This window comes from Melospiza georgiana, chromosome 2 (genome assembly GCF_028018845.1).
Source record: "Melospiza georgiana isolate bMelGeo1 chromosome 2, bMelGeo1.pri, whole genome shotgun sequence".
Lineage (NCBI taxonomy): Eukaryota > Metazoa > Chordata > Aves > Passeriformes > Passerellidae > Melospiza > Melospiza georgiana.
In genome coordinates this window covers 61,245,649-61,272,828 of record NC_080431.1, presented here as the reverse complement: position 1 = coordinate 61,272,828, position 27,180 = coordinate 61,245,649, and the positions used below count along the sequence as shown (strand labels likewise).

General features: G+C 40.4%; 1 protein-coding gene across 3 annotated transcripts in view; it reads right to left on the bottom strand.

Annotated features, from left to right (window-relative positions):
• LNX2 (ligand of numb-protein X 2) overlaps positions 1-27,180 on the bottom strand; it is a 59,408-nt gene that overhangs the window by 24,382 nt on the left and 7,846 nt on the right. The window contains exons 1-2 of one of the 3 annotated variants that reach the window (XM_058045429.1): positions 13,250-13,380; positions 2,078-2,590 (exon numbers count right to left, since the gene is read on the bottom strand). In XM_058045429.1, the coding sequence (XP_057901412.1) occupies positions 2,078-2,478 (401 nt within the window). In that variant the 5' untranslated portion in view covers positions 2,479-2,590; positions 13,250-13,380. Of the gene's footprint in view, positions 1-2,077; positions 2,591-9,985; positions 10,455-13,249; positions 13,381-27,180 lie in introns of those variants that run through there. The other 2 variants (XM_058045431.1, XM_058045430.1) reach the window with 2 other exon arrangements.

Sequence of the window (27,180 nt, the reverse complement as noted above, 5' to 3'; positions counted from 1 at the left end):
TGCAGTGCAATTAGTGACTGTGAAGTAATCAGGTTTGTGTCTGATGCCTCTCATCTCCTTGTGGGAGCATCTTACAGTAATTCTCCTTACACTCTGAGGCACCTGGTGAATACAACGACATTTTCTTCCAGCTTTTATGCTCAAATGAAGCTAATAAAAAACCACTGGAAAACCCTAGTGTGAAGGGTTTTAGACAGTGAAAATTAACCAACCATACTGCTTTCTTCAGAAACACAAACCATCTCATGTAAAGGCTTTTTGTGACTGGTTTATATTAATCAAAGCTGACAATTAAAACAATACTCAATTTTGTATTTCTTTCCTAAATGTAATGATCAGTAGTAGAAGTTTACTGGATTCATTAATCCATATAGAATTAAATTCAAACTATGCAGTTGCTGCCATCATTTATGCCAGCAATGGTAATTTATAGGTGGTTCAGATGTTTGCAAATAAACTTAATTGAAAACTGTAAATCACCATATATTCAAAATGCATATCAGCCAAGATAACCAAGAGAACAGAAGGAATTGAAAATGAGCAGCCTTCTGCAACTGAAAGCTTTTTCCAGCCGACAAACAGAAAAAGCTTGTGACTCAGATCACTTGAATTCCATAATAACCCTGTGCATGAAGTAAATGGATTTTTTATGTGTACTTAAAAAGTACATACATAGTGTTCTATGTACAAATAAATTGCATGACCCCGTTCTAAACAGCTCTAATATCATTCAAAACTATGTCAGCTAAGGAAAAAGGACTGAAAAGGTGAGGGATATGACAGTGGGAAAGAAGAAGATGAATTAGATATTTAGCAGTAGTCTTGATAGCATTTTGCATTTTATTAAAATCGAATCAGTTAAATTTTGCCTTTTAATAAAACAATCATAAAACAGTTAGGCCTCCTCAACACCCTCAAGTCATCGTATAGATCAGAAACTACTCACCACAAGCAAGTGCTTAAACTAACATGGAAGCTATATGGAGAATTTACAAAAAAGAAGATGATAAAAACCTAGAGAGAAAGGCTCCTAATTAGCCCCTGTGCCTCCCTGACATGGACACCATACTACCACAACCAAAACCAGCCAGGCAGCTCCATACTCACCACAGTTCACAGGGCTGCGGCATGCTCTGCACGCCCACAGTCCTCCCAGCCTCTGAATCCCCAGAAGCCTTCAGGATGTGTGGAAAAAGGAAGAGGGCACACTGGAAATATGAGTGTGAACAAATAGTTGCCAAGGCAGGGGTCTCTGCCCTTTTCCCCTTCTTGGCAGAGCACTTGCCTGCAGGCACACCTGCACCACACACACTCTCCCAATCTCCTCTGCAACACCACTCTCCATGCAAAGATGGTCTGCAAGAGTCTCCAAAGGTACAAAGACCAAGACTTGGAAACAAGTCCACAGAGCAGGTCCACGCACCTCTCAAATGAATCTGTCTGGGTGGTCACCAGTGTCCCTGGACTGGACTGAGGGCAGGCAGAGAAGGTCTATCAATCCTGAGAGATACCATGTCCATCTGCCTATCTCAAAGCAGAATCAATTCTGATGTTACTGCTCCTGATGAAAGTTTGTTTAATGTGTTCATAAACACTTCTAAAAATGGGGAATGGACACCTGCTCCCTAACCAAGCTATGCCGGTGCCAGACTGTTATAAAGCTTTTTCCCCTAAAATCTGAACTCAATCTCCTTTGTTCCTACTGCAGACAGTTTGCACATTTCTAATTTTCCCACTCCCTCAGCCTTTTTCCCTCTACTGTAAACAACTGACACAGTATTTTATTTTTTTGATAAATAATTTTCTTCAGACCTCTAATGATCCACGTCATTGTCCCCATGGCTACCACCAAGCAGACTTCACTATTTTCTGGTGTGGTGCACGAAAAAGGGGTAATCCAGTGCATTGCTGTGCACAGCTACAGACTGACTGACCCATTTTCTAGGGTCTTCTGCTGTGAATTTAAAAGCCACCACCAACTCTCTCCCCCTCTCCCGCCCACAATTTCTACTGCTACACAAACTGGCCACAAAGAAGCGTGTAGGGAAAGTGCAACACAAGCACCTGCAGCGCTCACCTGTTTTTAAGATGTGCCGCGAGGTCACATCGCTGCATCACTTCCTGACACACAGAAGAGAAGGGGCACAAAACAGAAAGCTTGTCTAACAGTTTATGAACAAGGATGCTGGATTTTTTGCAGAGTTTAAAATGGAGTCTTTTTCGATCCAGTGGGCAGAAATCCTTCTCCTGCAGAAAGTTCCTTAGGCACTTGTAGCAGAAAGTGTGTCCACAGGGAGTGTCCAACGGCTGCAACAAGGGCTGAAGGCAAATGTGGCACACCAAGTCATCATCCACTTCGTTCTGGTAGTTGTAGAGATGGTTCTCCCTTGTCCAGTGCTGCTGGCCACACTCAAAGCACAGAGGGTTCAAAGAGGCATTCTGCTCCACTGCAGCCATGTCGTCACCTGCAGTCCCCATTTTACAGCTAAGAAGGCTGACAGATCCTTCTCATAGGATGGGGATGCTCATGTAAAGCTCACAGAGCAGCAACTTCTTCCAGGGTTACTTATATATGCTCTTCAGTCATTTTCTGCAACAAATAAAGAAATAGAAATTATTCATTTTGCAGGAAATATGGAAGTTCTCTTCAAAACATTTCATTCTGGATTTCCCAAAATACAACAACAAGACAGATCAGGGGAATATTTCTGTTTTCTGTAAGTTTGTCAAAGAAAAGAACAACAACGAAAAATCTACAAATACGAATTCTTTTATAACACAAAACATTTTATGGCTTCATAAGAGCTGGTGCAGTGCAGTGTCTTCACCTGCAAGATGACCATTTTATGACAGCAAGGACACCACATTATGCATTGTCACACTAGAAGCATGCAATTAGCATTTGGCAAAAAAAATACCCTATCGTGGAATGACGGTCATATGATCAAATAATTGTGTTCTTTAGTATGAGATAACATTTTTAATCTGGTCCTACTCGGTTTTCTGGATTTTGACTATACAGATTATTAGGTTATTAGTAATGTTCTAAATACACTGCACTGAAAAAAACAGCAAACAGCTTAGCCCAGTTCATTCCATTAGTAATATTGCAAATATTGCAAACCTTACTTCTAGGTTTCCTCTGTGGATTGTTACACAGTAAGAAGGACAGATTCTATCCAGTATGCCCCATCTGATTTAGTACAGAGGCCAATAATAAAAATATGGAATACTAACCATATGAAATTACTGGTTTCAAACAACTTAACTTGTTTTGCTTTTTACCTAACAAAGTTATAGCACACTGAGTGTGGCAAGAAAAGACTCTAGGTCTGTCACCATGGGATTTATTTTCTAAACTTTTTATGTTATTAAACTTTGCCCCTCTTAAAATAGCTGCTTGGGCAGGAAGTTGTGCAGCCATCAGTCTGCAATTTTAAACACTAAATCCTTATCCCTCCCAACCTTATTTACCCTTCTCTCCCTTATAGAATCACACTGCTTGACGCACATACCATGATGATTTAGAAAATAAAAGAGATTTTCTCACAGTCTTAAGGCACTTCCATATTTGTTAGTTTTGGTAAATGTTCTTACTTGTGGGGGGATAAAAAAATCAAATTAGAGCAATGCTTATCTTGTACCTAAATTCTTTACTGCAATTCAGCAAGCAACACTCAGGACAGAGACTGTTTTCTAGCAAAGTAGTAGAAAAGATAGAGAAAAATGAAAACCAGCAGTCTAGGTATCAGCCCATCATCTTTATTTCTGACTGCTGAAATGTAGTTCTAAACAAATTCTAAAGTTCATGTTGAACACACACATTTCCTCATATCTTACTTTTTACGAGATTCCCTATTTTGATTTTTGCCCCTTAACCTCACACAGCCGAGCACAAGACTTAGAGCACATTTTACAAGGATTATTATATCCTTTGACGTAAAAAGGATTAAATAGTAATTTGTAATCCAGGCTTCTATTCTGCCATGGAAATTGATGCTCATCGTTGCCCTGTCTTGTAGTAGATAATGTGCACCTTCTGGAAAGGATTTCACAAGGGAAGAGCATAGCAGCTCTTTGTTGCTGGAGAGTAAGAATGCAAAATGAGACCCCAAAAGAGATTAGTCAAAAAACAGTCTTAAATATATTATGTAAGAGCTCAAAGATTGGAGAGCAGATAAGGAGAGCAGCGCACAGGGCCCTCGTGCTCAGACCAGAGCTCTCTCTCGCTGCATTCATGCCGCTGGATTAACGCAGAAGGGATGAGACCCATCTAATGGCTGGTCTTTATGTAATGCAAAATAAACCAGATAAATGTTCTAGAAAAACACAGCATTGAATTGTGACTTTACCAAATTACTTTGTCAGTCAAGGCAGGGGAGGAACACATGGCACAAGTTGTATTGAACTTGGGGGTACCTGCAACACCAACAGGCCCTGCACAGCAAAGTGACACACAGAACAGGCAGCAAAAACCACTGTATGTGTGCTGCCCAAAGTGTAGACCTGTACCTACTACTGACTACAACCAAGACTCTTCCTCCTTCTCCAACCAACCAAAAACCCAAGAAAGAACCAAGTCCTGATATGCAGAATCACAAAATATTCTGAGTTGGAAGGGATCCATCAGGATCATCAAGTTCAACTCCTGGCCCTGCACAGGACACCCCAAGAGTCACACCATGTGCCTGAGAGCATTTGCCCAAAGCATTCTTGAACTCTGTAAGCCTTGGTGCTGTGATCATTTCCCTGGGGATACCACTGTAGTGCTCATTCATCCTCTGGGTGAGAAACTTTCTTGATATCCAACCTAAACATGCCCTGCCTCCGCTTCACGCTGTTTCCTTGAGTCCTGTGGATAGTGGTACTTGCCCCTCCACTTCCCACCATGAGCATGTCGAAGACCATCATTGAGGCTATGAAAAAACCCAACATCATTCTGTGCACTACTGTAATGGAGATCCAGTCAGGAATCCTGAGTGTGACCATCCCAAATTGATCTCCTTGAAGGCTTCTAGAATTTCTATCCCTTGAAGTCCATGTAACTCACATGGCAGTCTGTGACACAGCATGAGTCAGCGTCATACAGTAAATATGCCCATGAGACAGTTTGACATCTATAACTGGCTATGATCAAACAAATCTGCACCTCTCTTTCAGGACGTTGAAATTAATCCTTTTTTGTGTTAAAAATTTTAACAAGTTCCTTTAAATTTTGAACAAAATGTAAAATCAGAGAAGAGCAACCAGGCATTCACTGCCATGCAAAAAATTACAATTGCAAGCCTTCTGTCTTAGGAAAGGTATACCCAGAGACAGGATCTGTTTACTGTAATCACAAGAGCTTGACACAGGCAGTCACTCCATTGCCACCACTGCAGGAGGTGAGCAGACACACCTGTTCCTATGGCTGACCCATCCCAGGGTCTGAATGCTGCTGGTGCAGGGACAAACCCAGGATGTGCTTTGCTGCAGAGGGCCGGAGACAGGCTCTTCCTGGGCAGCTGACATTGCCTCAGTGCTGCCACTGCCCTGGTAACTCAAATCATCAATAAATGCCATATAAGCTACGCCCACCACCTCTTCTGCAGCTAATGTGACCACCCTTCCACACCCCTCTGCCAGCAGAGCTGCGGAAGAAAGGGATAGTGCATTACAGAATGAAGATTCAGAAGAAAAGAAAAATCTCACTGCCACCACAAAGAAAACCCTAAACCAACAAAAATAAATACCTAAATAAAGACACCACCTGAAAAAAAAATTAAAAAAAATCAAGATTTCTTTACTTTCACATTGCTGTGCTCTACCTGGGGCAAGCCCGTTCCCTGACTGAGGAAACAATCACCACGATTTTTATTGATCATATACAGTAGCTGCCTAATTATTGACCTCAAGACAGTTTACCATCTGTTCCCAGTGCAAAATGTCAGTTTATTTACAAAGCTCACAAACACAGAGTTTGTGGTCTGAGCAACAGCTGGGATGATAGGTCAGGTCTAAATTTCCCTGATGTAAAGCACTATATCCCTGAAATCCACAATACCAGAGCACTGCCATTTATAATACCCTACTTCAACCCTCTTTCTGCATCCCTTATATTATTTTCTGTCTCCTATCACAGAAGATAACCAGCTCCACAGGATGATAACAGCCCAGGAAAGCTGCAAACAGGAAAAATAACCAGAATTATAAAAAATATGAAGTGGGTAAAAGAGCCAGCCAGGCCTGTTATTCAAGTCATATAATTTCCTAGAAAATAATTTTCCCAGGACTTCATTAAAACAGTCAAATAGTGCAGGTGCTGCCCTGCTTTCAGTTTTAAATTACAATCCACTTGGGAACTGGGCAAGACTGGACACCCAACTGCAAATTTTATGTGCAAATTTTTATTTTAGTTTTTTAAGTGGAGTTGGCACAAGAGTGATTTTAGACTGAAAAGGATAGCCTTATCCTTAGGTCTCCTCTTGTTCTCATTTATTGATGCAACGAACATTCTCTGGAGAAGCTCAACACATTTTTACAAAAGCATTAGATGTCAGGCTTTATACCTACATCAGATTTCATAACATTATTCCTTCTGTCTGAAGGGTGGTATTAAAAAAAAAAAGAAAATCACAAGCAAACTGGAACTAGCAGTAAGTTAACCTTTCAGCTGTAGTTGTCTTTACATAAGTCACAAATAGTTAACACTAGTTCCAGTTTGAAGTTAATGGAAACATGTATTTTGCAATTAATGCTCTCAGAGATTTAAGCAATCTATTTCTAAATTATCTTATTAAAATCCTAGAGATTTACAGCCCATTAACTGACTGTTCAAAATTTTACCTAAAACCCAAGTATACCCCAGAAGTAAGCAACTATGCAAAATATCCATCTTAACAATTAATCTCTTTTAAAATGACCTTTAATACATCCCAATTTTTTATTTTGTTTACAACTGCCTATTCAATTTTCTCAAGCAAAAGCAAATGTCAAAAGAACACCCTGAGATGAATGACACCTGTGTTTCTTTGGAGGACTCTATTGTCTCTGTATCCCAAAATGGCTGGGATGCAAATCTCAGTTCTGCACCTCTAACCAGAACTCTCTAACCAGGGGGATGCATTTGCACTGAGATCTATCTAACCACTGAATCAATGATTAATTTCTTCTGTGTAATCTAAACCAGCAGCAAGTGAAAAATTGTCCACCTGTATTTTCCCTTTGATTAAAGGCCACTGGGTATTGGTTGCTTCTTCTCTTCATCTCAGAGGAGATGAGATCCCAAAATTTTGCTTCAGGAATCACAGGCACACCTCAGTATATAACCCTTCATTATTCCTCTCCAGTGTGGCAAGGGAGCATATGGAAAAAATTGTAACAGCTATTCAGAAGATTTCATGTGACCCTAAATTCAGGCAGTCCTGGCCTGGCAGATTTGACCTTGAGGGGTAATATCTAACACACACTAATCAATAACTCTGAACAACAGCACAGTCATCCATCTTGGATTTCAGGAAAGGCTGGCTTAATTTTAAAATGTCACAGGATTTCCACAATCTGTTCTCCATGGACAATAGTCCCTGATTGCCTAAGCTAGCTAAGAAGGGTCTCATAATTTTCAAATTCCCCTGCTTTATTCAAATGCCATGGCTGTGAACAGGATCTCTGAGCAGTCAGGAGTGTTTGACATAAGCCCCAGGAAAGAAAAACTAGACAGTGGTTAAACCCATTGCTTAAAACCACATCATAACATTAATTAAACATTAGTTCTTAGTTCCCAGTGCAGTATTCTTCACAGGAATTACAGCATCAGGCTGATGACTTGTAACGGTTCTCAAAGCAGACCCTAGCTTAAGTGAAAGAATAAAAGACACAAGAAATTAATAAAAAAACATAATGAGAATAAAAAGCTAGCAAACATCACTATAGGGGAAAAGTGCTATTTCCCATCTCCCAATAAGCATGACCTAGCTCATTAGATACAATCTCTGCTTTAATATTAAAGCCATATAGAAAACAAGTGAAGTAGTACTAGCAACATGTATTGACTTAACAAAATCCACATAAATTATACCGATATCCAAAGGCTGCACTGCCTTCAAACACCAGACCCCGATTCAATACCTGTCCAAGTTTATGAGGCAATAATCCTGTTAGACTCCTCCTCTTTTGAAAATGCAAACAAATTAAAGTTATGACAAAACATGGCACCTGGCAGCTCCGAGTCAAAAATCTACAAGAGATGGACAGGGCACAGCAATTTCTGCTATCGCTGCAGCCCCATATGCCGATTACCCAACACACCTATTTTTTGTGCTGATGAGCAACCTCTTCCATGTTTTTAAGTTGTTCAGCAGAATGACTGCAATTTTTATATACAAACTAAATAATATTGTGCCTGAATGGTGACTTTGTTTCACTGAACCACAACCAGGCAACGCTGGGCTTGCAGTAAAACCATCTCTCCAGGGATTATTTTTTGCCTCTGTGCTGGTCTTTTTGTTCCATCAAAGGAATGCCCTCACAGACAAGGAGTCATCCTTACACCAGGTGTTGATGTGGCACCATCACTGCAAAGGCAAGAGGTCACAGGTGATGATTGTCCTTCCCTGCCCCAGGGGTGAGGATTTTTATATGCAATTCCTCAAAAAAAAAGTGCACACAAACTCCCTTGCTGGGTATTTTCACAGTCCAGCGTTTTTCAAGGACGAGACATGAAACCCTGGTTAAATCTGACAAATAAGGAGCATTTGGGAAAATGAACAGGACCGTAAGTTGTGTTTTGTATTTGTGGAGCACTGCGTTTCTGTGGCAACTGGGGGCTACGGGCTTTAATTACCATCACAGCGTTAAGGGTCCCTGCTGCACAGGGGCGTGAGACGCTGCCAGGCTGCGGGACCGCAGCAGCACTGCCTGTGCTCCCCTCTGCCCCACAGCCACCTGCAGAGCTCCAGGGGACCTCAGCTACCAAAGGCACGTCTGGAAGGGGGAAACCGAGGGGCAGCACAAGACTGACCATCCTTAAGAGAGATGACGGATGACACCCACCTCCCAAAACCACCACCTCAAAGCCAGGGCTGCTCGACATCAGGGGATGACAGGATGAAAGCGGGACTCGGTGCCCAGAGATAAAACAAGTGGGCAGAAGGTTTTGCTCCAGCAGGCAAAAATCCTGCTGCAGCCATCTTCTATGGCACAAATGGAACGGCTTCTATTTTGGGACCAGGAGATTAAAATAGCTTTACTTTAGTCAAATTGGTCTCAAATGAGACAGGAAAGATAAGGACTGTGACTCTACGGAGGTTCCTACAATGAAATACCCATTCTTTACAGAAAATACAGAGCTATATCCAATAAATCATCTCAGCATAGAAGAAAAGGAGACAAGTATGAATCTCAAACAAAGATACAGCTACACATCTACAGACTAAATTTTGCATAGTCCTACTGAACAAGAGCAACGCTGAAAAAGGAGGAAATATGACACACAAGCCAAGCTAGATTAGAGCCACCCAGGTTTGGATGGCTAGTCAGATGTCCTGGTCTGCAGGGAGCACAAACACCATGAAAGAACTTGAACTTGCACCATCTCTTCAGCAGGCACTGCTACCCACCCTATAAAAGTGTTGCTCAAGTATTTGCCTTTCCCTGCCATCATGCTTCGTAAGACAAAAGGTAGGAGCTCATTTTAGAGTTTGCAAGATCTATTTTCTGTACGTACACTAAATGTTCTGTTAAGTGGAAAGTGAAGTGCCTGCTTCTGGGGGCTAACCCCGCTTTGTGTCAGAAATCACCCCATGCTAGGAACAACACAGGACAAGCACCTGGGGAGTGAAGGATGCTCCCAGGACTCTCAACAATAGAGCAGGTTTTAGGCCTAAGTGCATTAAAAAAACCTAGAAGAACCTTACAAGTACCTAAACTTGTTTCTGGATTTTTGCAGCAGTGAAAAAGTAAATATAAAGAAACATAATTAAATAGAAGTGAAAAAACACAGACTTACCTGCCAGGAGACCTGAAGACAAATTTCCTTCCTAGCACAAAAAGAATAAGGAAAGCAGTATTTAATTTCTGCTGCTGTAACAGGTGGGCCTTTATATCCAGTGGAAGTGAAAAAAGTACCCCAACAGTCAAAAAGACAAGAAGACAATTAGTGAGGCTTTCTTCTCACTGATGGAGCAGAGGAGAAGAGCAAGAAAGAGTAAAACATTTGCTTATCCGCCATGGATATTTTCTGCCGCGCAATCTGTCCACCAGCCCTTGCCATATGTGCCACCCTTTCTGCTGGGAGAGATGAAGGCAGCAGAAAGCTGTCCATCAAGATGCTAAACCTTCTGGAAAGCCCTCCCCTATGCACTTTGCCCTGAAACAGGGACTTTTGTGGATGAACAGAATACACTTAACTAGATTAAACGTAGCTCATTCCTGGATATGTACAGAGAGAATTTGATTTGATTAATTCAAATTTTAAGGAGCAGTAGCGATTCAAAGGAAATAAAGGAATCCAAGAGCTATGCTCCCTTTTCCCGCACTTCTTTATAACCAACCCCCATCCCTACGGGTGTGCACGGAGGAAATTCAGGGAGACGGCACTGGGATTAATCATGAAATGGCTTTGATGACAGAGAGAAGCTGGAGGTGGAGGGATGGAAAGGATAAAAGAACTTTCTGAATAGTTAAATTGTAGGACTTAACTATTTTCAGAGAGAAACACCATCCCATCTCTTCCTTCAGGCATATGCCACCTTGCGTAACTGGTTACAGCTGGTTTCCCCCATCAATCACAACTTGAGTGATGGGGAAAGCTATTTTCAAAGGTAAACTATGCTGTTACTAAGCAGTTTTTTAGCTTAGACATAGAGTGAATAAAATGAAGCTACCTCCTAAGCTAACAAAAACCTCCGGTCTCTTTGAAAACAAGCATTTCTAAGATCTGTGCAAGACAGAGCCAAGAGGACATGGTTTAGAGACAGCTCAGATAAATGGTAAGCTATACATTGTCCTCCTCCCACAGGAAAGGAGGCAGAGACCTCTGCAGGAGTGAGTGCCCATGGCCTGCAAAGAACCCATGACAACCCATGGCCAGAGAAAGAAACTTAAAAGTTCAGCAGAAAGAGCAGAGAGAATGGTCTAGACTTGGTCTGGAGCTTGCAGCTTCAATTTTCAGCCTCGACCTGCCAAACCCCAGCAGCTAAGCAACACCACTTGGTGAGCTAAGGCAACCCTTTAAACCAGTCTGCCCTGCCTAGAGACTGCTTATTTTCTCCCTAATGAAATAAAACAAGTATCACCACATCAGAACTCTCAAAGGAAAGAGGAAAACAACAGCCTTCTTGAGCCCATAGTCGAGAGTATTGAACTGAGGCTACCTACACACAGGCCTAATTACAACTTGCCCATGAGCAGGGGTAATGCCTGCAGAGTGACCGACTCCCCACCACAACTGCCCCACTTGGTCTGCAGCCCAGCACAGCCAGGATCAGGGAAAGCTGGGCTGGCACTGGCCACCCCCTGGCAAGCAGGTGACTCATTCACTGCCCTAGCTGAGCAGTCTCTACTCGTGCCTGGGAATTATGTTAGGATGCCATGCACTAGCCGACACTTGAATTAACTCCACAATAAAGACAATTTGATTCTTAACACTTCAGGATGATGGCTGTGCCTCTCCCTATTGAGTCTGCTGAAGACATTTCACTTTACTGCTGTACCTAACTTGATTTCCAGTTAATTTCCAGGAGAAACTTTCCTTCTGATACGTGAAAAAAGATTCTTTTCAGAGCCAGCTGCCTGACCCAGCTTTGGGGACATAAAAAAGGCAGAACATGACTTGTGCAAAATACCCTCATATTATTTTGTAGGATGCTTTTCATAAATTAAAACCTTTACACTGAGACCTTCCAATTAGGCTACCTGTCATACTGCAACAGATGTACTCTGTACAGATACTGAAAATAAATGGCTCCACACATCAGCAAAATTTACATAATAAGAACATGTTAGATCTAGAAGTTGTAGTCTTAATATATACAAACATTATCTTAAATAAAGCCCATTTAAATACTTTGCATGTAAACAGGTCTTTACATACAGTGTAGACTACTGCTTGATCTGAGGCCTCCAGACAGGATTCAGAAAAGGAAGTGGACATTGAGTTGACTATGTAAAATCCAGTCTGGTTATACATATTTGACAGACAAGTAATACGGAAGCAAAGACTGCATTTGTTTTAGTCCTGCTGTAGGAATCATATATTCTCCACTTCAGCCCCTGTAATTAAACAGCCACCAAGAAAGAGTAGAGACAACAGTTATTGAATGAAAAAAACAGGCATTTTTTTCTAAAAACACTTCCCTACTCCCTAACCATGTTTGCCAGCATTTTGTTTCACATTCCCTGTTAGCTTGGCTGATTGCATGTTATATATATATATATATACACACACACGTTAAAAAATAGAATTTCACTAGCTATTACATAGGGAAGCTTCTAGGGTGCATCTCTTTACCTGCCTGAGGTGCAGAGTTTGGCTGCTTTAGCACATTTTCTGACTCCTGTTAGTGCCCTCAGTTGTACCACTACCTCAGTTGTAACACTATTGAGAAACCGTTCTTTAAGATTCAAGTGAGAAATCTTAGCAAAGCTGCATAGCAGCGCACACACACAGCAGGCCAGCCGGCCCTGCTATGTATTCTCACACGAGTGACAGGGGCTAAATGTTAAACAGCAATCTCCTAACTCCCCTCTGCAGAATGAATAATGTGGAAGAGGGAAAGCTGAGCTGCTGTTACAGCATTTCTGTCCATTTTCCTCAGTAATCTTGTTCTCTTTACGAAAAGGTAATATTCCTAAAGAAAGGTAAAAAATTAAAATTATCTTCTAAGTGAGTAGCAAAAAATAAAACTAAAGAAAAAAATGACACTAAAAACAAGGAACTGGCAGCATCTATGTAAAACATCAAATTGATAGCCATATGCAGAGATTATAGAGAAGAGATACATTAATAGAACTATAAATCAAGAAATAAACGAGAAAAAAATTGCTCAATAAAAGAGAGTTAAGTCTTCACAGAAGGCTACAAGCAAACAGGGGCAAAGCTCAGAAGTTTGCTAGGGTGGGGAGGTATCAGGAGTCCAACTGCTACGCTCATCTGGCAGACAAACCCCAAGTTGTTAAAAAAACCAAAGACATGAAATTATGAAAGAAAAATGCAAATCACTTAAGATAGTTAACAATGAATTTGTACAATACATACAAGACATTTACTCACATCAGCAAGGAATTCCAAGTCACCACGTTTTGGGAAGACAGTGGTAAAGGAGTAGTGTGCTGAAGAGTTCAGATTCCTAACTTCAGGCACCACTTTTCTCTACCCACAGTCAAAATGGATGCAGCAAGAGAGACTGACAAAAACATGCTACATCGGGAAGGAGCCAACCTTCTCCTCCTCCTCCTCCCTGTCCAATCTCTTCTCAGCAGGCTGAAATTTTGCATCTGTGGGGGATGATACAATTTTTGCTTCCTCATTTATTCTATGTATTCAACCCTTAAGAGCTAGCTTTTAAAATACCAGTCTTGCTTTGAAGGATATTACTTCATTAGCGGTGCTTTTGGAAAAAGGTCTTTAAAAGGCAGACGACTCACCCTCTGGAGTATCCATCTTCTTTGCACTCCCTAACCACAATTCTCATTTTCCCAAACCAAGCACTTCTCAACAAGTTAGGCTAGGTTCACAGACATAAAAAATTCAAACCACCTTTTATTTCCATACTTTTTTTTAAACTCCCAACTCATACTAAACACGTTCACATGTTTTATGCCAGATACTTACATGAAACATTTTTTTAAACTTTATAAGTTTTTTTTCTTATTGCTACATTGTCCAAAAGCTAGAAACCACCCCAGACAGCACTCCCGCTCCACTGGGAGCTGTGCAACCAATCCCAAAGTATTACGGTGTCTCCAAGATGAGGATGCACATTCCCATGGGATTTATTTCTTTTCCTCAAAAAGGGAGCAGTACTGTGCACAAAGACTGTAGGATGTCAGAAATGCAACACAAGGACCAGAGGGGCAGTAGACACCTGCCTACCCTTCGTACAGAGGCAGGTGCAGTAGCTGCTGTGTTTATAAGGCCAGGATATCTTCACACAACAAGCCTAGCATGCAACTGGGTATCTGGAAATAGCAGACTTCCAAGCTTTTTTGTTCCTATCAGCAGCAACAAGGATTCAATGAGTTACTCAGAAGTAACTGCAAACTTCCTGTTTGTAAAATCCAGAGCTTTTAAGAAGTAACTCAAACTTACCATCAAGCTCAGAGTGGTGCAGTGACTCAGAGGAACAGGGTCTAGTGTAGAGCAAACAATAGTTTGCTCTACAGTTACCAGTTTCCACCTAGGCTCAGGCATTTGGGTCAGAAACTAAACTTTTCACACATCAGTGAAGAACTGTTTAACACTGCAGTAAGAGAACAGCCTTGATTTCCACTGATTTTCAGAGTGAAAAAACTAGTAATTTCAATTTAATGAACCAAGAGGAGGCCAAACACAGTAATGAAAAGCCTTTATCCTGTCCTTTCTGTGTGCAACGTGAAAACCAGAAGTCCAGGCAAGAACATGATGAGAGTTTCATTCAATAATGAGACAACCTGCTTTAAGAGCAGGAGACTCAACTACAAGCAACACTGACTTTTAATATCAGTCATATGGGATAAGATAATAGATAATATCCCAGGCAACATGACACTGTAAATAAAAGATACAGAGATGACAGAGTTGTGTAAAGGCTATGCTAGCTGAAGAATTTTAAGATGGAAAAGATAAAACTGCTCATGGAACCAAGAAGTTACACTGGAAAGCTACTACAATAATATACCATACATTGGCTGAAGGGAGTAATTTGCATATATTTCCCTTTGTAAACTTCAGGACTAGAAATGTATGAACTCAGATTTAGTGCTTGTCCACACAGACCAGTTTAACTGAATATTAAGTTAAATTCTGAACTGATACTTTGTTGTTAAAGTATGTTCTGTTGCTTTAGCTTTAGCCAAACCTTATTACTAAATGGAATCTAAACCAGAAAGGGTTTACAAAGACTCTTTTTGTTTCCACTGAGTACATGAAAATAAATCACTGCAGCTTTCCTATATATAATAAAAGGTGTGGGATTTTTCTAGATGAGAAATTTGGAGAACAGCACATCTGCTGAGGCTCTGGCTGGCTGGTGACCCCTGTTTTCCACTGGCCTCCTGACTCCCTTCAAACTTTCAAATGCAACCAAGGGGGTGCTTTGGCTTAGAGATTCCTAGTTAGTGGAAAACTGGGGGCCAAAGTGTGCAATGAAGTTGCTATAAAACCTTATCCCAAATAATTAGGTTTAACATTTATACACAGTATACTTGGAGTAAGAAAAGTCACCAACAAAATGACTGAACCTCTCCAACAATTTCCAATCTTCACTTAAAAAAAACAATGCTTGACAGCCGGACCTGACACCCTAATTGCTCCCCCATTTTTCTCTTCCCTTACTTCCCCTCCTCAAATCCTGGAAAAACAGCAAAATGAGAGTTACTCTTTCAGACAAACATTTCCACTTGAAAACATTAAATGAAGTTTTTTCAAAATTCGTAGACATCAACAAATCCCAAAGGCAAACAGATTTAGTGAAAATAGAAGGAGCAAATGCCTGAATGATCTTTAGTTTGCCATTCTGTTTTCCAGAAGTATGTCATCCCTTCCTAATTTTTAAAAAAGTCTTAATCAAAGGACTTGTGTTACTTAAAGTTTGCATGCTCTGCACGGTGCCTAGCAAAATGAGCAACCTTTTTTTGCAAGGTGGTTAATAAAGGCTACCTGGAAGTTTACAGGGTTTCTAGGATGCCCAATGGAAAACCTTATGGATAACTGCACAACTATTACTACATACGTATCCTAGGAGACCAAAGAGCTTTCACATTTAAGAGCTTATTTCCCAGGGACCCTCTCGATACACATCTCATGCAATTATAAATAATACAAATAGCCATGAGAAAGGAGGACGTTGGTTTAATTTCAGGCAGAAGGTACACAGACCTCTGCTTGTATCTGCATAAATGTTTCATTTTATTTCACTTCTTCTCACATTCTGACTACAAAAATACTCTTTATCTTTGTATTACCTCACGTAATGCATGAAATGTGTATTTAAAATTCAATTTTAAAACTGCACTAGCTATAATTTTTTTTAATCTTAAAAAATTCGCACACATACATACAAATCACCAGAAAGAGCCTTTGTATTTAGTCAAGTGAAATCCAGATTCCTGACCGCAGCATTTTGCAAAGCACCAGCCTGTTAAAAAAAAAACAAAAACCAAAACATACCAGAGAACCACATAATTTAGGAAAAAGCCTAGGAAAAAGAAATTTTTAAAAAATAATCAAAAAGCACAAACCAGCTAATTTAAAAGAGACTCACTTTCCACTTCGTGTATGAATAGCCTATGCATTTGAAGCAAGCCAAATCAAAAGCATCCCACTCATTTCTTGTTTGTCATTCTCATCACAGGGTCTAACCTGCAGTTAAGGACTCGGCACCCAGCCTCTGAAGAGGAGCATCCTTAAAATGCCGAGCAGAGCCTTGGAAACACCCCGGTACAATTCCCTGGCAGCCAGAACCCAGGATCTGTTACAAAACCTGCAACACAGAGCACGACAGCCCCTTCCCTTCATCATCCTTTTAGTCTACATTTCTTAGCCTTCCATCCCAGAGGAGGCAACACACAACACCTGCCAACAGGAAAAGAAGAATATACTGTTGATCTCCTGGAGGAGGGGATATCACACGGTAACAGGGAACTCCAAGGAAAAAGGCTGTCGGCATGCTGGTATACACAAATTAATTCACCAATGGGTAATTAAAACAGGACCAGTTCCTCCTAAAGCCACTAAGCAGCTCTCAGGGTTTGATTTCCTTAAAGCAGTAAATTAATCACCTAACCTCACACGAATATGAGTGAAGCCCCAACAGCTGTGGCTCAGCAAACACTAACCAGAGCAGCAGCCAATGTAGAAGATCTGCAGGCGCACTCTCACACCGTGTCCTTTTCAAAATCTAAACTCAACATTAAAATTAACTGCAGCCTAATATGTTGCCAGCCATTTCTTGTGAATGCATAATGAAACCTTGCTACTCCCCGTAGCACCTCACAGTTTTGCAAGCACACCCCACAGAACAGAGGAATGACTTGTGCAGGAATCCTTACAGTAACTCTGCGTGTACAGTGGCTTTACAACACACATGGGACATTTCCAGTCCCTGTCGTTCTATATGCTATAAATATTATGTAAAGCAACAAAATGTTTGCAAGAAAAACAACCAAGTGGATTATGTAACATCCTTCTTCTTTCTTCCACTCCTCTATTTCAGAAAATTTTGCTTTTTTAAAGAAAAAAATCAAAGTGGAATACCGAGACTGTTTTCAAAACTGCACATACTTTCTGACAAAGTCTCAATTTCCATATATAATTCAGTATCTCAATACTAGAGGTGTACTCAACACAGAAAGTCCGTTTTACACCCTGAAATTGCTTTACTTTTGTTGATTAAAAAGGAGGGGAAATATTATTATGGTTTTCTTTCAAATTAACTAAGTTTCTGGCTTTTTGAATACTATAAAACCATGCTTATTTGCAGAGCCACAAACTACAACTATCTTCCACAGCAGCTTTTATAAAGTCTAGTAACTCCACTTACAAATTGAATACTTTAGTATTATTTTTCCCTTATATTGGACATTACACAAATTACACACAGGAGAGTCGACAACCAGCTAAATGTGATAACCACAATTATCCCTAAAGACTGTCCTCTTCCTTCACTTAGTTCCATGAAGTAGATGAAAAAAACCCTCCGAATCTACAAGCACCATGATAAATGAGCAGTAGAAGAGCATTCTCCAGCAGCAAAGGGTTCAGTTTGAGGTCTCAGTGGATACTTCAGAAGACTTCAGGGTGGCCTTTATAATGTCCTCCACTTGAGAAAATATCACTGCAAAGTAAATCATCCCTATGAAAAAGCAACAAATCTGTTTTTCCTGCCTCTTCTTGGCTTGGTGTGGCTTTAAACAAACAGGCTTGGATAAACAGCATAATGAAGAGGACTTATGTCATTTTGCTTCATGGAAGAGCTGCATGGCCTAGATGAGACATCACCCCTGGTGAGACCATCAGACCAGTTAAATAAATTGTCCAGTCAGAAGTGAGGCCCATTCTGCTCCTTCCCATGAGATAAAATCTGCGATGGTATTTCAAAGGCATGGCACTAAAAAAACTTTTGACCTCTGCTAGAGACATTTCCAACAGCATTAAAATGACAATGTCAATGATACTTCTGCTAGGCTAGCGGCGTTTTCTTTGGGTTTTTACACCTACTTGTACACCCCATTTCAACTGAAGAACCAACCAACACAAACCAATCCCAGCTACTGTGATCCTCTGTGAGCACATCAGCACTACACCTACATGGGCTTCCTTCAGCACACGTGTCATTGATTAAAGTCATAGCTGGAAATGGCATTTGCTAGGACAGCACGATTTTTACCACGAGGATCTCAGCTGTATGGAACAGCATGGAGAAACACCACACAGCAAAGGAAGGGGGTGTAAGCACAGCCCTTACCCTGCCACACAACAGCTGCTCCCCAACCCAGCACTGCCACCACAAGCCTCCCTCTGCACTCACAAGCATCAGTGCTGCTCCTTCTACGGAGGAAAGGAGGAGGAAGCTGAAATCTGCCTGCTCAGCCAACATGCTGAACAAGAATTCTGGGTGTGAGCCCCAGAACTGCTTTCAAAAGACCTGAGTGGCTGAAGGGAGCCTGTTCTCCTGAGTGTTGAACCTGTTCCCTCCAACAACGTGGAGTTTAACACACAGACTCTGCAGCTTTAGTAGTGCTTTGCAACATGAAATTTAACATTTTAAGATTTCATTTAAACTAAGGCATGCCACATGATTGCAAAGAGCAGCTGAATAATGAGATTTATGGGAAAGAAAGAAAAAAAGCTACCACAAAACCCCGTATTACACCAACCTAAAAAAAAAAAAGCATTCACAAAGGAAGAGGTAAACAACTTCTACCCTCATTAAAAAGTTGAGAAATGTGCACACTACCACTAAAATATAATTAATACACAGCCTTCAGGAGAGTCCAAAGGAGCAATTTAATTAACCACCCACTGATTTCATAAATGACAAGAACACACAAAGGTAATGGCACCTTATAATTGAAAATGTCCTGTTTGTTTAGCTGAGCAATTGTGCAGGTCTATGTTGTGCGTAAATATGAGGAAACACATTTTCAACTCATGACATTTTAACTTAGTAAGGTGCAACAGAACAACATACTGCCCACGATACAGTCACTGTATACCCCACTTATTTACTGCCTTTACCCAATACTTTCCAAGTTGCTGACAATCATAAAGGTTTTGACCTTTATGAACTTCCTGATGGGCTTTTTCTATGTCCTCTTCAGAAATGTACAAGAGGTGAGAGGAAAAAAAAAAAGAATTTTACTGGTATGCCATTTCAAACAAACCATTGCCTCATTCAGGGACTTGGTTCATATCTGTAGTTCTCCCATTTTTGTACAGAGACCCTCTGTGAACCCCATGAAATATTTCTGCTGATGATCTTCTAAACTCATTTTCTCATTTTCGTTCTTTTCTTTCACATGAAGAAAGTTTCCTTTCAGCTACTACATTCTTTGTAAAGGAAAAAGAGAAGCAGCTCTTACCAAGGTAGGAAAAGAACACAGTGAAACATGTGAAAGGCTCTTCCCTGTTTTTTTCATTGAACTTTTCAGGGATAAAGCTGGAATTAATATTCCTTTTTACATTCACAAAACTCAAAATGCCTTTGTGCTGCTACATTAAAACCATCAAAGTCTATTTGACTGAACATGAAACAGAGCAACATCTGAATTTATGAGCTGTTCATCTCCCTATCTAATGGACACACTTAGAAGTGTTCAAAAGAGATGTGGAGAAATGGGAGAAGGCCCAGAGAGGGGAAAGATGATCAAAGGAGTGCAAAGTCTGCCATATGAGGAGAGGCTGAGAGAACTGGGTTTGTTCAGCCTTGAGGAAAGGCTTAGGGGAGACTTTATCAACATGTTCCAGTATTTAGATGGTAGCTAGAAAGAAGCTGGAGACTCCTATTCTACAAGGAGACATATGGAAAATATGAGGGCTTATGGGTACAAGTTACCTCTGTGAAGATTCTGATTGGACAAAAAAGGAATGTTTTTCACAATGAGAACAATCAGCCCTTGGAATAATGTCCCCAGGGAAATGATGGATTCCCAAATGCTGGACACTTTCAAAATGCATCTGGAGAAGGTGCTGCACCATCTTGTCTAGCCTGTGCTTTTGTCAAGAAAGGTTGGACAAGATGATCCTTGAGGTCCCTTCCACCCTGGTATTTTCTGATTTTATGACTTATACTTGCTTTGGGGCATGCATAATTTAAAATAACAGACTGAAAAGATTCTTCAGGCATAGAAGTCTCCATGGCAAAGCTGACTTGCCAGATTTTTAAAAGGCTGTCCCTAAAGCATTGAACAACACACCACACAATGATCCTGAGCAGTCCAACACCACCCCAGCAGCAGGGTGCACAAGGATGGATGTCTTGCACATCAGTCTCAGATCTCTCATCCCACCTGTCCGCTTTATCAGCCACCATGCCATGACATCAATGACTTTACATAACATTGTCTCCCTGCCCATCCAATACAGAAAAAGCATTCCTCAACAGAAATTGCAGCATGAAAGGTTGATCCAAACAGCATCACTGCACACTGGAACTACCTGAAGTGATTAGTTCATGTGTACACATTAAATACACACTTTGCAATTCTGGATCCAAGAGTGAAATCTTTACATAGTAGTATTAGATGATCATGTTGATTGTTCTTGAGTTTCCCATCATTAGGTATTTATGATATTTACTCACTCTGTAGCAAACTGTTACCAGCCATATCTAACTGGATTGATTAGCTGCCCATCAGTGATGCCACCAGATACATAAACATATTTTTTAAATTATGAAAGTTTCCATTACATTTATGCACTATGGTTTACTTACCAATAAGATGAGGAAAGAAGAGTTCTTAAATAAATACCATAAAGCATCCTCTAATATTTTTTTCTAAACATTTTCTTTTCAAAGTCCTTCCAGCTTTCACATGTTAACTGAAAGCATTCACATCAGAAACTGGCAGGTCCCAGGTACTGCCCCATACCCCAGCACAGCACCTTTGGGTTCTTGTTACTACTCCTTTTGGTCCTCAAAGGACTTTTGGGCACATTACTACAGGATTGAGCACAACAGTGTTTTCCAATGGTTAATCGTGATAACTGGTCCATGTTTTCAGGATGCAATCACCCTCTGAAAATGGTTTAGATTTTCTGCTTCTAAATGTTATAAAAATACACTGCTTAAATTCTAATACATCATTCAACTGCCTGCAGCTTCCAAAACAATCTGGACTGCTCAAACTGAGTTGTTTCTAGTGTTTACTACTGAAATGAACTTCATAAAAAATAATTACCTTCTTCCATACCACCAGCATATTTTGAAAGTAAACCATGCTCCACAAGTCTCTGAAAGAACTCCATTTACCTATCATACTTCTCCCTAACAAATGCACTCAAAGTTTCTCCGGTGTTCTTACTGCAGTAAGAGCCCACCCATAGCACACAGACTCCATGTGCTAAGTCAACAAAAGTAAAAAGCATTAGGAAAGGGGCTGACCACAGCTAGAAAAAACCTTAATCAGACAACACTTGTTACAAGTGTTGCGCTCCACTGGGGAAAGCTCTCAAAGATAAGCAGTGTTTTGTTAACTCACCAAAAGTCACCTGGGATGCAGGACAGATGGAAATTAACAGGGAGTCCTCACTAGCACAGAAGAACTCTTAATTTTTCACAAAATATCAGAACTTCTCATTGCAGCAAGCAGAAATACCAGATCTTGAAGGCTACCTTCCTCAAAACCTTCCTGTAGGAATTCCTGTACTGCCTGCTCCTTTTAAAGTGGGTTAAATGCTGCCTATTTGCCCCCTACTGTTAGGAAGATTATTTTTTCCTTTATAACAGCATTCTCCCAAGTTCTCTCCTACACAAGTTTGAAGAGAGAGCCAAGGTTGTTGGCAGCTTGTTTATGAAACTGGCCCTACCTATTTCGCCGGTCAGCCCAGAAGGACAGACAGCAGATGTCTGTCCTCCCTCCGGAGGTGATCCCTCCGCCTACTTCTACAGGATATGGGATGGATGCAAGGAAATAACTTAAGTGATCAAAATAGAAAACACATAGAAAAATAATTAATTTTAAGTATTACATGAGAGATATAAGTAGTCTATTAATTGCATCTTCTGGATTAATTTCTAATTCCATCAGGTCATGGCACAGTAAAGTAATTTAAATCAAGGGATTTAACAGCATTTTGAATTAGTTTAATAATGCTAAACCTTACTGTATATATTCAAGTATTTAACTCACAAGAGCTGCTTTTTTTTTTACCATTCTGTGGTATTAGTTTAAAAATCAAATGGATTTCATTACCATTCCTGGTAGAGAACATTATTTAAATTTTACAAGAATAATGAAAATAAACAATGCCATTTCACATTTAAACACAACTTAAACCTTTAAACTTAGAAGAGCTCAATTAAACAAATCATATTGCTTATTATTACAAAATTAATTCTTTTGGTGCAGTAATATTGCCTTTTTCCCATCTGTCCCCACTGCCACCAAAGGCTCGTTCAGTTTCTACCACTGAACAGCCCTTCCATTTGCTGGTATTCCACCACAGCACATAATTCTGAAAGCAGACGAGTCTTGCCTTGAGCTTGGATCATTGCTCCCAAAAATCTCATCCTTACAAAATTTCTTTTGTGTTCTCAAAACAAGAATAAGTAGAAAATAAAGTATTGTCCAGCATGGTTTTTCAGTTTCTCTGCACACCAGCAGTCTGACTGCCTCAACATCAACAGGCCTGCTCAGCACGGGGCTGGCTCTCGCACAGCCCACGCAGACTCCTCAACCCAGCAGCTCAGACAGCACTCGCTATGCTTTAGCACGTACCTGCTGCTGACTGCTTCCACCTGCACTGGCTTTCCCGTGGCTTCTGGCTGTACCAGCAACCCTCAGGGTGCCTTTCACTAGCTCTATCTCATTTCACATTTCCAGAGAACAGAAGAACACAGGGCGCAGCTCAGATAACTTGTAGCTCACAAATCCAGATCTTATGCCATCTCCCTACGTCTCTACTAGCATCACAGCTGAAGGGTTATTTTTAAAATGCCTTATGTATGTACATTACCCGGTTTAGTGAAATAGAAAATAGTCCGTGTATTTTTCTATGAGTAGAATTTTCTATCTGCTGTAAAACTGTCTGGGCAAACAATTTTACAATTCCTTAAGGACATCAAACATCCTTAAACTCAATTTTTGGAATTGAGGAGGATCCACTCTACTGCTACATTTTCTAAGTATTTTCTTACAGAAGAATTACATCAAGAGTTGGGGAAAAAATTCAGTTATGTCCATGCCAAGGCCTGTATTCCCTTTTTATAAACTCAAGGATTTCTAAATACACATAAATGTCTTACATAAATAAATAAAACACAGGAAAATTTTTCTTCCAGGATCACTTTGCAGTGTGACGAGAACGGTACTTTTCCTTTACTGCATTGTTATGTTCTGGTACTAACCCAAAAGTTCACACCGTTTTCATTTCTTTATTGCCAATAGCCATCTAGGAAACGCTGCCATCAATAGTAAATCTACATGAAGTCACACTCCTCTGGTGCATTTTGTGAATAGCAATCAGTTCATAACACAATCCTGTTCGGTTTAAATTCAGTTTATTCTTCAATTACTTTGCTAGCCCAACTCTAATTTATTATATTTTCTGGTACATTTGATTTTGAATATTATGACATCCTGGCTCATGCCATTAGAGAGGAAACATAAAATGGTGAGGATGTCTAGGGACGGCTGAGAGTAAGGTAGCAACAGCCTGGAAAATTAACAATACCGCTGTCTGTGCTCAGCTAGACTGCTCCTGCATTAGCACTAAAGAAAATATTTCTCTAATACAGACTTGTCATCCAGGAATAGCCTCAGGGGCACCATAAAACCCCAGCCAGCACAACAGGCAGCTGGGCTGGCTGGGTGGGCAGACAGCAGCCCCTGAGCCCACTGGGGCAGCTCAGCTGCAGAAACGAAACGCTGGCCCTGCTGCTGCTGCTTGGAGCTCACCAAAGAAAGAAAGAAAGAAACCAACACGGTTCTAAATGCCATCAATACTATATACATTGATTTTTGGGTGGGCTTTTTTTAGCCTTGCCCTGTCTCGGTCCTAGCTACCATTTCTTTCTCCCAGCACCCAAGGTGAAATGAGAGGCAGCAGAAGTCTACTCAGAGGACCTTTCTTGAGAAGCTGGGCACAAGTGAGGGCTTCACCTTCCCCTCCAGCTTGGTGACCGACTGCATTAACCTTCAGGGCACGCTGCCAGCCCCACCTGCTTACTCAGGCTTTTGCCAACAAGGGAAGCTCTCACTGCACTGCTTTGTCCTTCGAAGATGCATCCTTTTTCGCTTACTTCTTACTCCTGCCTAACATCTGGAGTTGGAACTCCTGAATCCAGAAAATGGAGGGGCAGTCCTGAAGGGGAAATATCAGACTCTTGTATTGATATCTGACCTTTTTTCCTACAACAGATTCTGACAACCTCAAACATGAAAAATGCTTATGTTTCTGCACAGCTTGCTCTGTCCCAAGAAATTCCACACTTAGTTTTGAATGCATTTTGAAAACATGTATTTCCCTTCTTTTGTCTGTTGTTCTAAAAGCCTGAAAAACAGCTTACCAAAACAACATGCAAGAGTGAATGCTTTACAGGGGAACCCAGGCAGCCCCATAAGGAACTGCCAGCACTGGAAAGAAGCTGTGGTGCGGGAAATCTGGCTGGACCCAAATGCGCACTCATTATTTGTCCTCCAGAAACAAATCAAGCAGACTTATTTTCCCCAAAGGATAATACAGTTTTCAGCTGTCTCTAAGCTGTCTTGTAGCTCAGGCAGTATTTCCAGCTCCTTCTAAACCTCACAGGCAATAAGGATTTTACAAATGATGTAGTTGCAGCAACTGTTGCATTAAAAAGACTATGTCAAAAATTACATGTAAACTATGCCTACAATTACATGGAGGTAATTTAGAAAAATAAGAAGTGCCATGCTATAGCTTATCCACTGCCTTTCAGTTTTCCCTCACTTCTCCTGAACCTCTGTCGTGACTCAGTTGCTGGTTTCTGTTCTGAATCTTTTTCCCCCCGCAACTCAATCCCACACAAAGGACAGACACAAAAGGGAGGGGCATAAAGGATGCTTAAGCACACTTCCACTGCTAAGTTACTTGATTTCACACTTAGGAAACCCCAGTGAAAGACAGTTATTGGTGCATGAGAAATAGGGAGTACAGTTACAGCTTGTGAAGCCTGATGGAGCCAGAGCAAATTAAATCAGGCCATATTTAGGTGGGATGAAGAGGGACAGAGGGGCTCTGCCCTTCTGTTAAGTGCTATCACATGCCCCAGTGTAACACAACATTACCACCGTGATGAGAAAGAACAGCTCCTCTCATTTTGGTGTGTTGGTACCAGGAAAATATGTCACCCAAGTTCTCCAGAAGCAATGACAACTCTGGCTGTAACCATTTTCTCTTCTCAACCCCATGTACTCATAAATCACCTGCCTATGCTTACCCTGCAAATCAATGCACACGCTCCAGCGTCTCCCTGCACCTGCTCTCATTACCCTGTGTTTGAAACAAATCCTGAATTGAGACTTGATTTCACTTCCCAGCAGGCAGAGTAATCACCAATAATTGATGTCAGTTGGTTTCATTTGGGGCATTGCCTTGGGTGCGCCACAGAGAGTTTCGGTATGCACCAAGGAAAGGAGGATTTGTATATAAAATGATTTGATAATCTGAAAAAATCCCTCAGTAAACAAAGGAAATTTACAGATAATCGTATTAAAGATTAGAGTTGTTTTAAAACAATGCAGAATGTATTCGAGAACATCTGGGGAAAAAGATGGTAGTACTAAAAGCAAAATCTTTGGGGAAAATATGTCACCCCTCAAACAGGAAACAGTAATTAATTCATTATTAAATCCTAATCCTTGACAATTTGTGTTAAATCAGAGCACTCTTTCTAATAAAGACTGTTATCACTATACTTAAATGCAATTTCATAGATAAATACGTAAATATATTTACATAGAGTTTTAACTCTGATTAAATGACTGCTTGATTATTTCACTTATTAATTGCTTCCAATTTGTTTCAAATTTGAGAAGCAGGATAATTTTATGTCAAAAAACTAACTTTAATATTAAAGAAGGACAGAACAACCTGTAGACTGAGAAAAATATATCATGATAGCAAAAGCAATTTGGTGCCTTTCCTTTCATGTTTACTCATCAGCTGGAAAATTAAGAAAATAACTCCTTTTATCTTACAAAGGTTACTCTTTTTCCATCACCCATTTACTGTGTTCTGAAGTTTTGGTGTGGTAATTTATATGAAAATTCCCACAAAGAAACCCATAAACTGTTCCTGACATTTTCTATAATCAGTGTTGACAATTAACAGTACTGCTCTCCTATTTAAACAGTGCATGATTGAAGTTCCTCACTGCTGTAACTACTGACAGCTAAAAAGTAAAAACTACAGAATTGAACAATAATTCAATTGGTAAAAACATCCTATATCATATTCCTATAATGTCTTTCACTAATGTCCATGGCTTTGCATGCATCAATAATTTGTATTTCTTTTCCATTCTTCCATAAAAATACTTAATGTTAGAGCTAAATCTGGCAGAATTTCTAAGATCTGAAAAGAACGAAAAGAGAAAGCACAGTTCTTTCCCTTGTTTTTTCCCTTTTTATGCTGTTTTACTTCTTCACGTACAGAAATTAATTTTATATATATACACCCGCACGTACAGTTCAATGACAAGCAGAATGTTAATCAGATCTGCACAAGCATCGATTAGATGGAGCCTTAGCAAAGAAAGCCCATCAGGGATGCTCTGTTGTAACCTTATCATCATAACTGAGCTGAATTCAGTGTCTTCC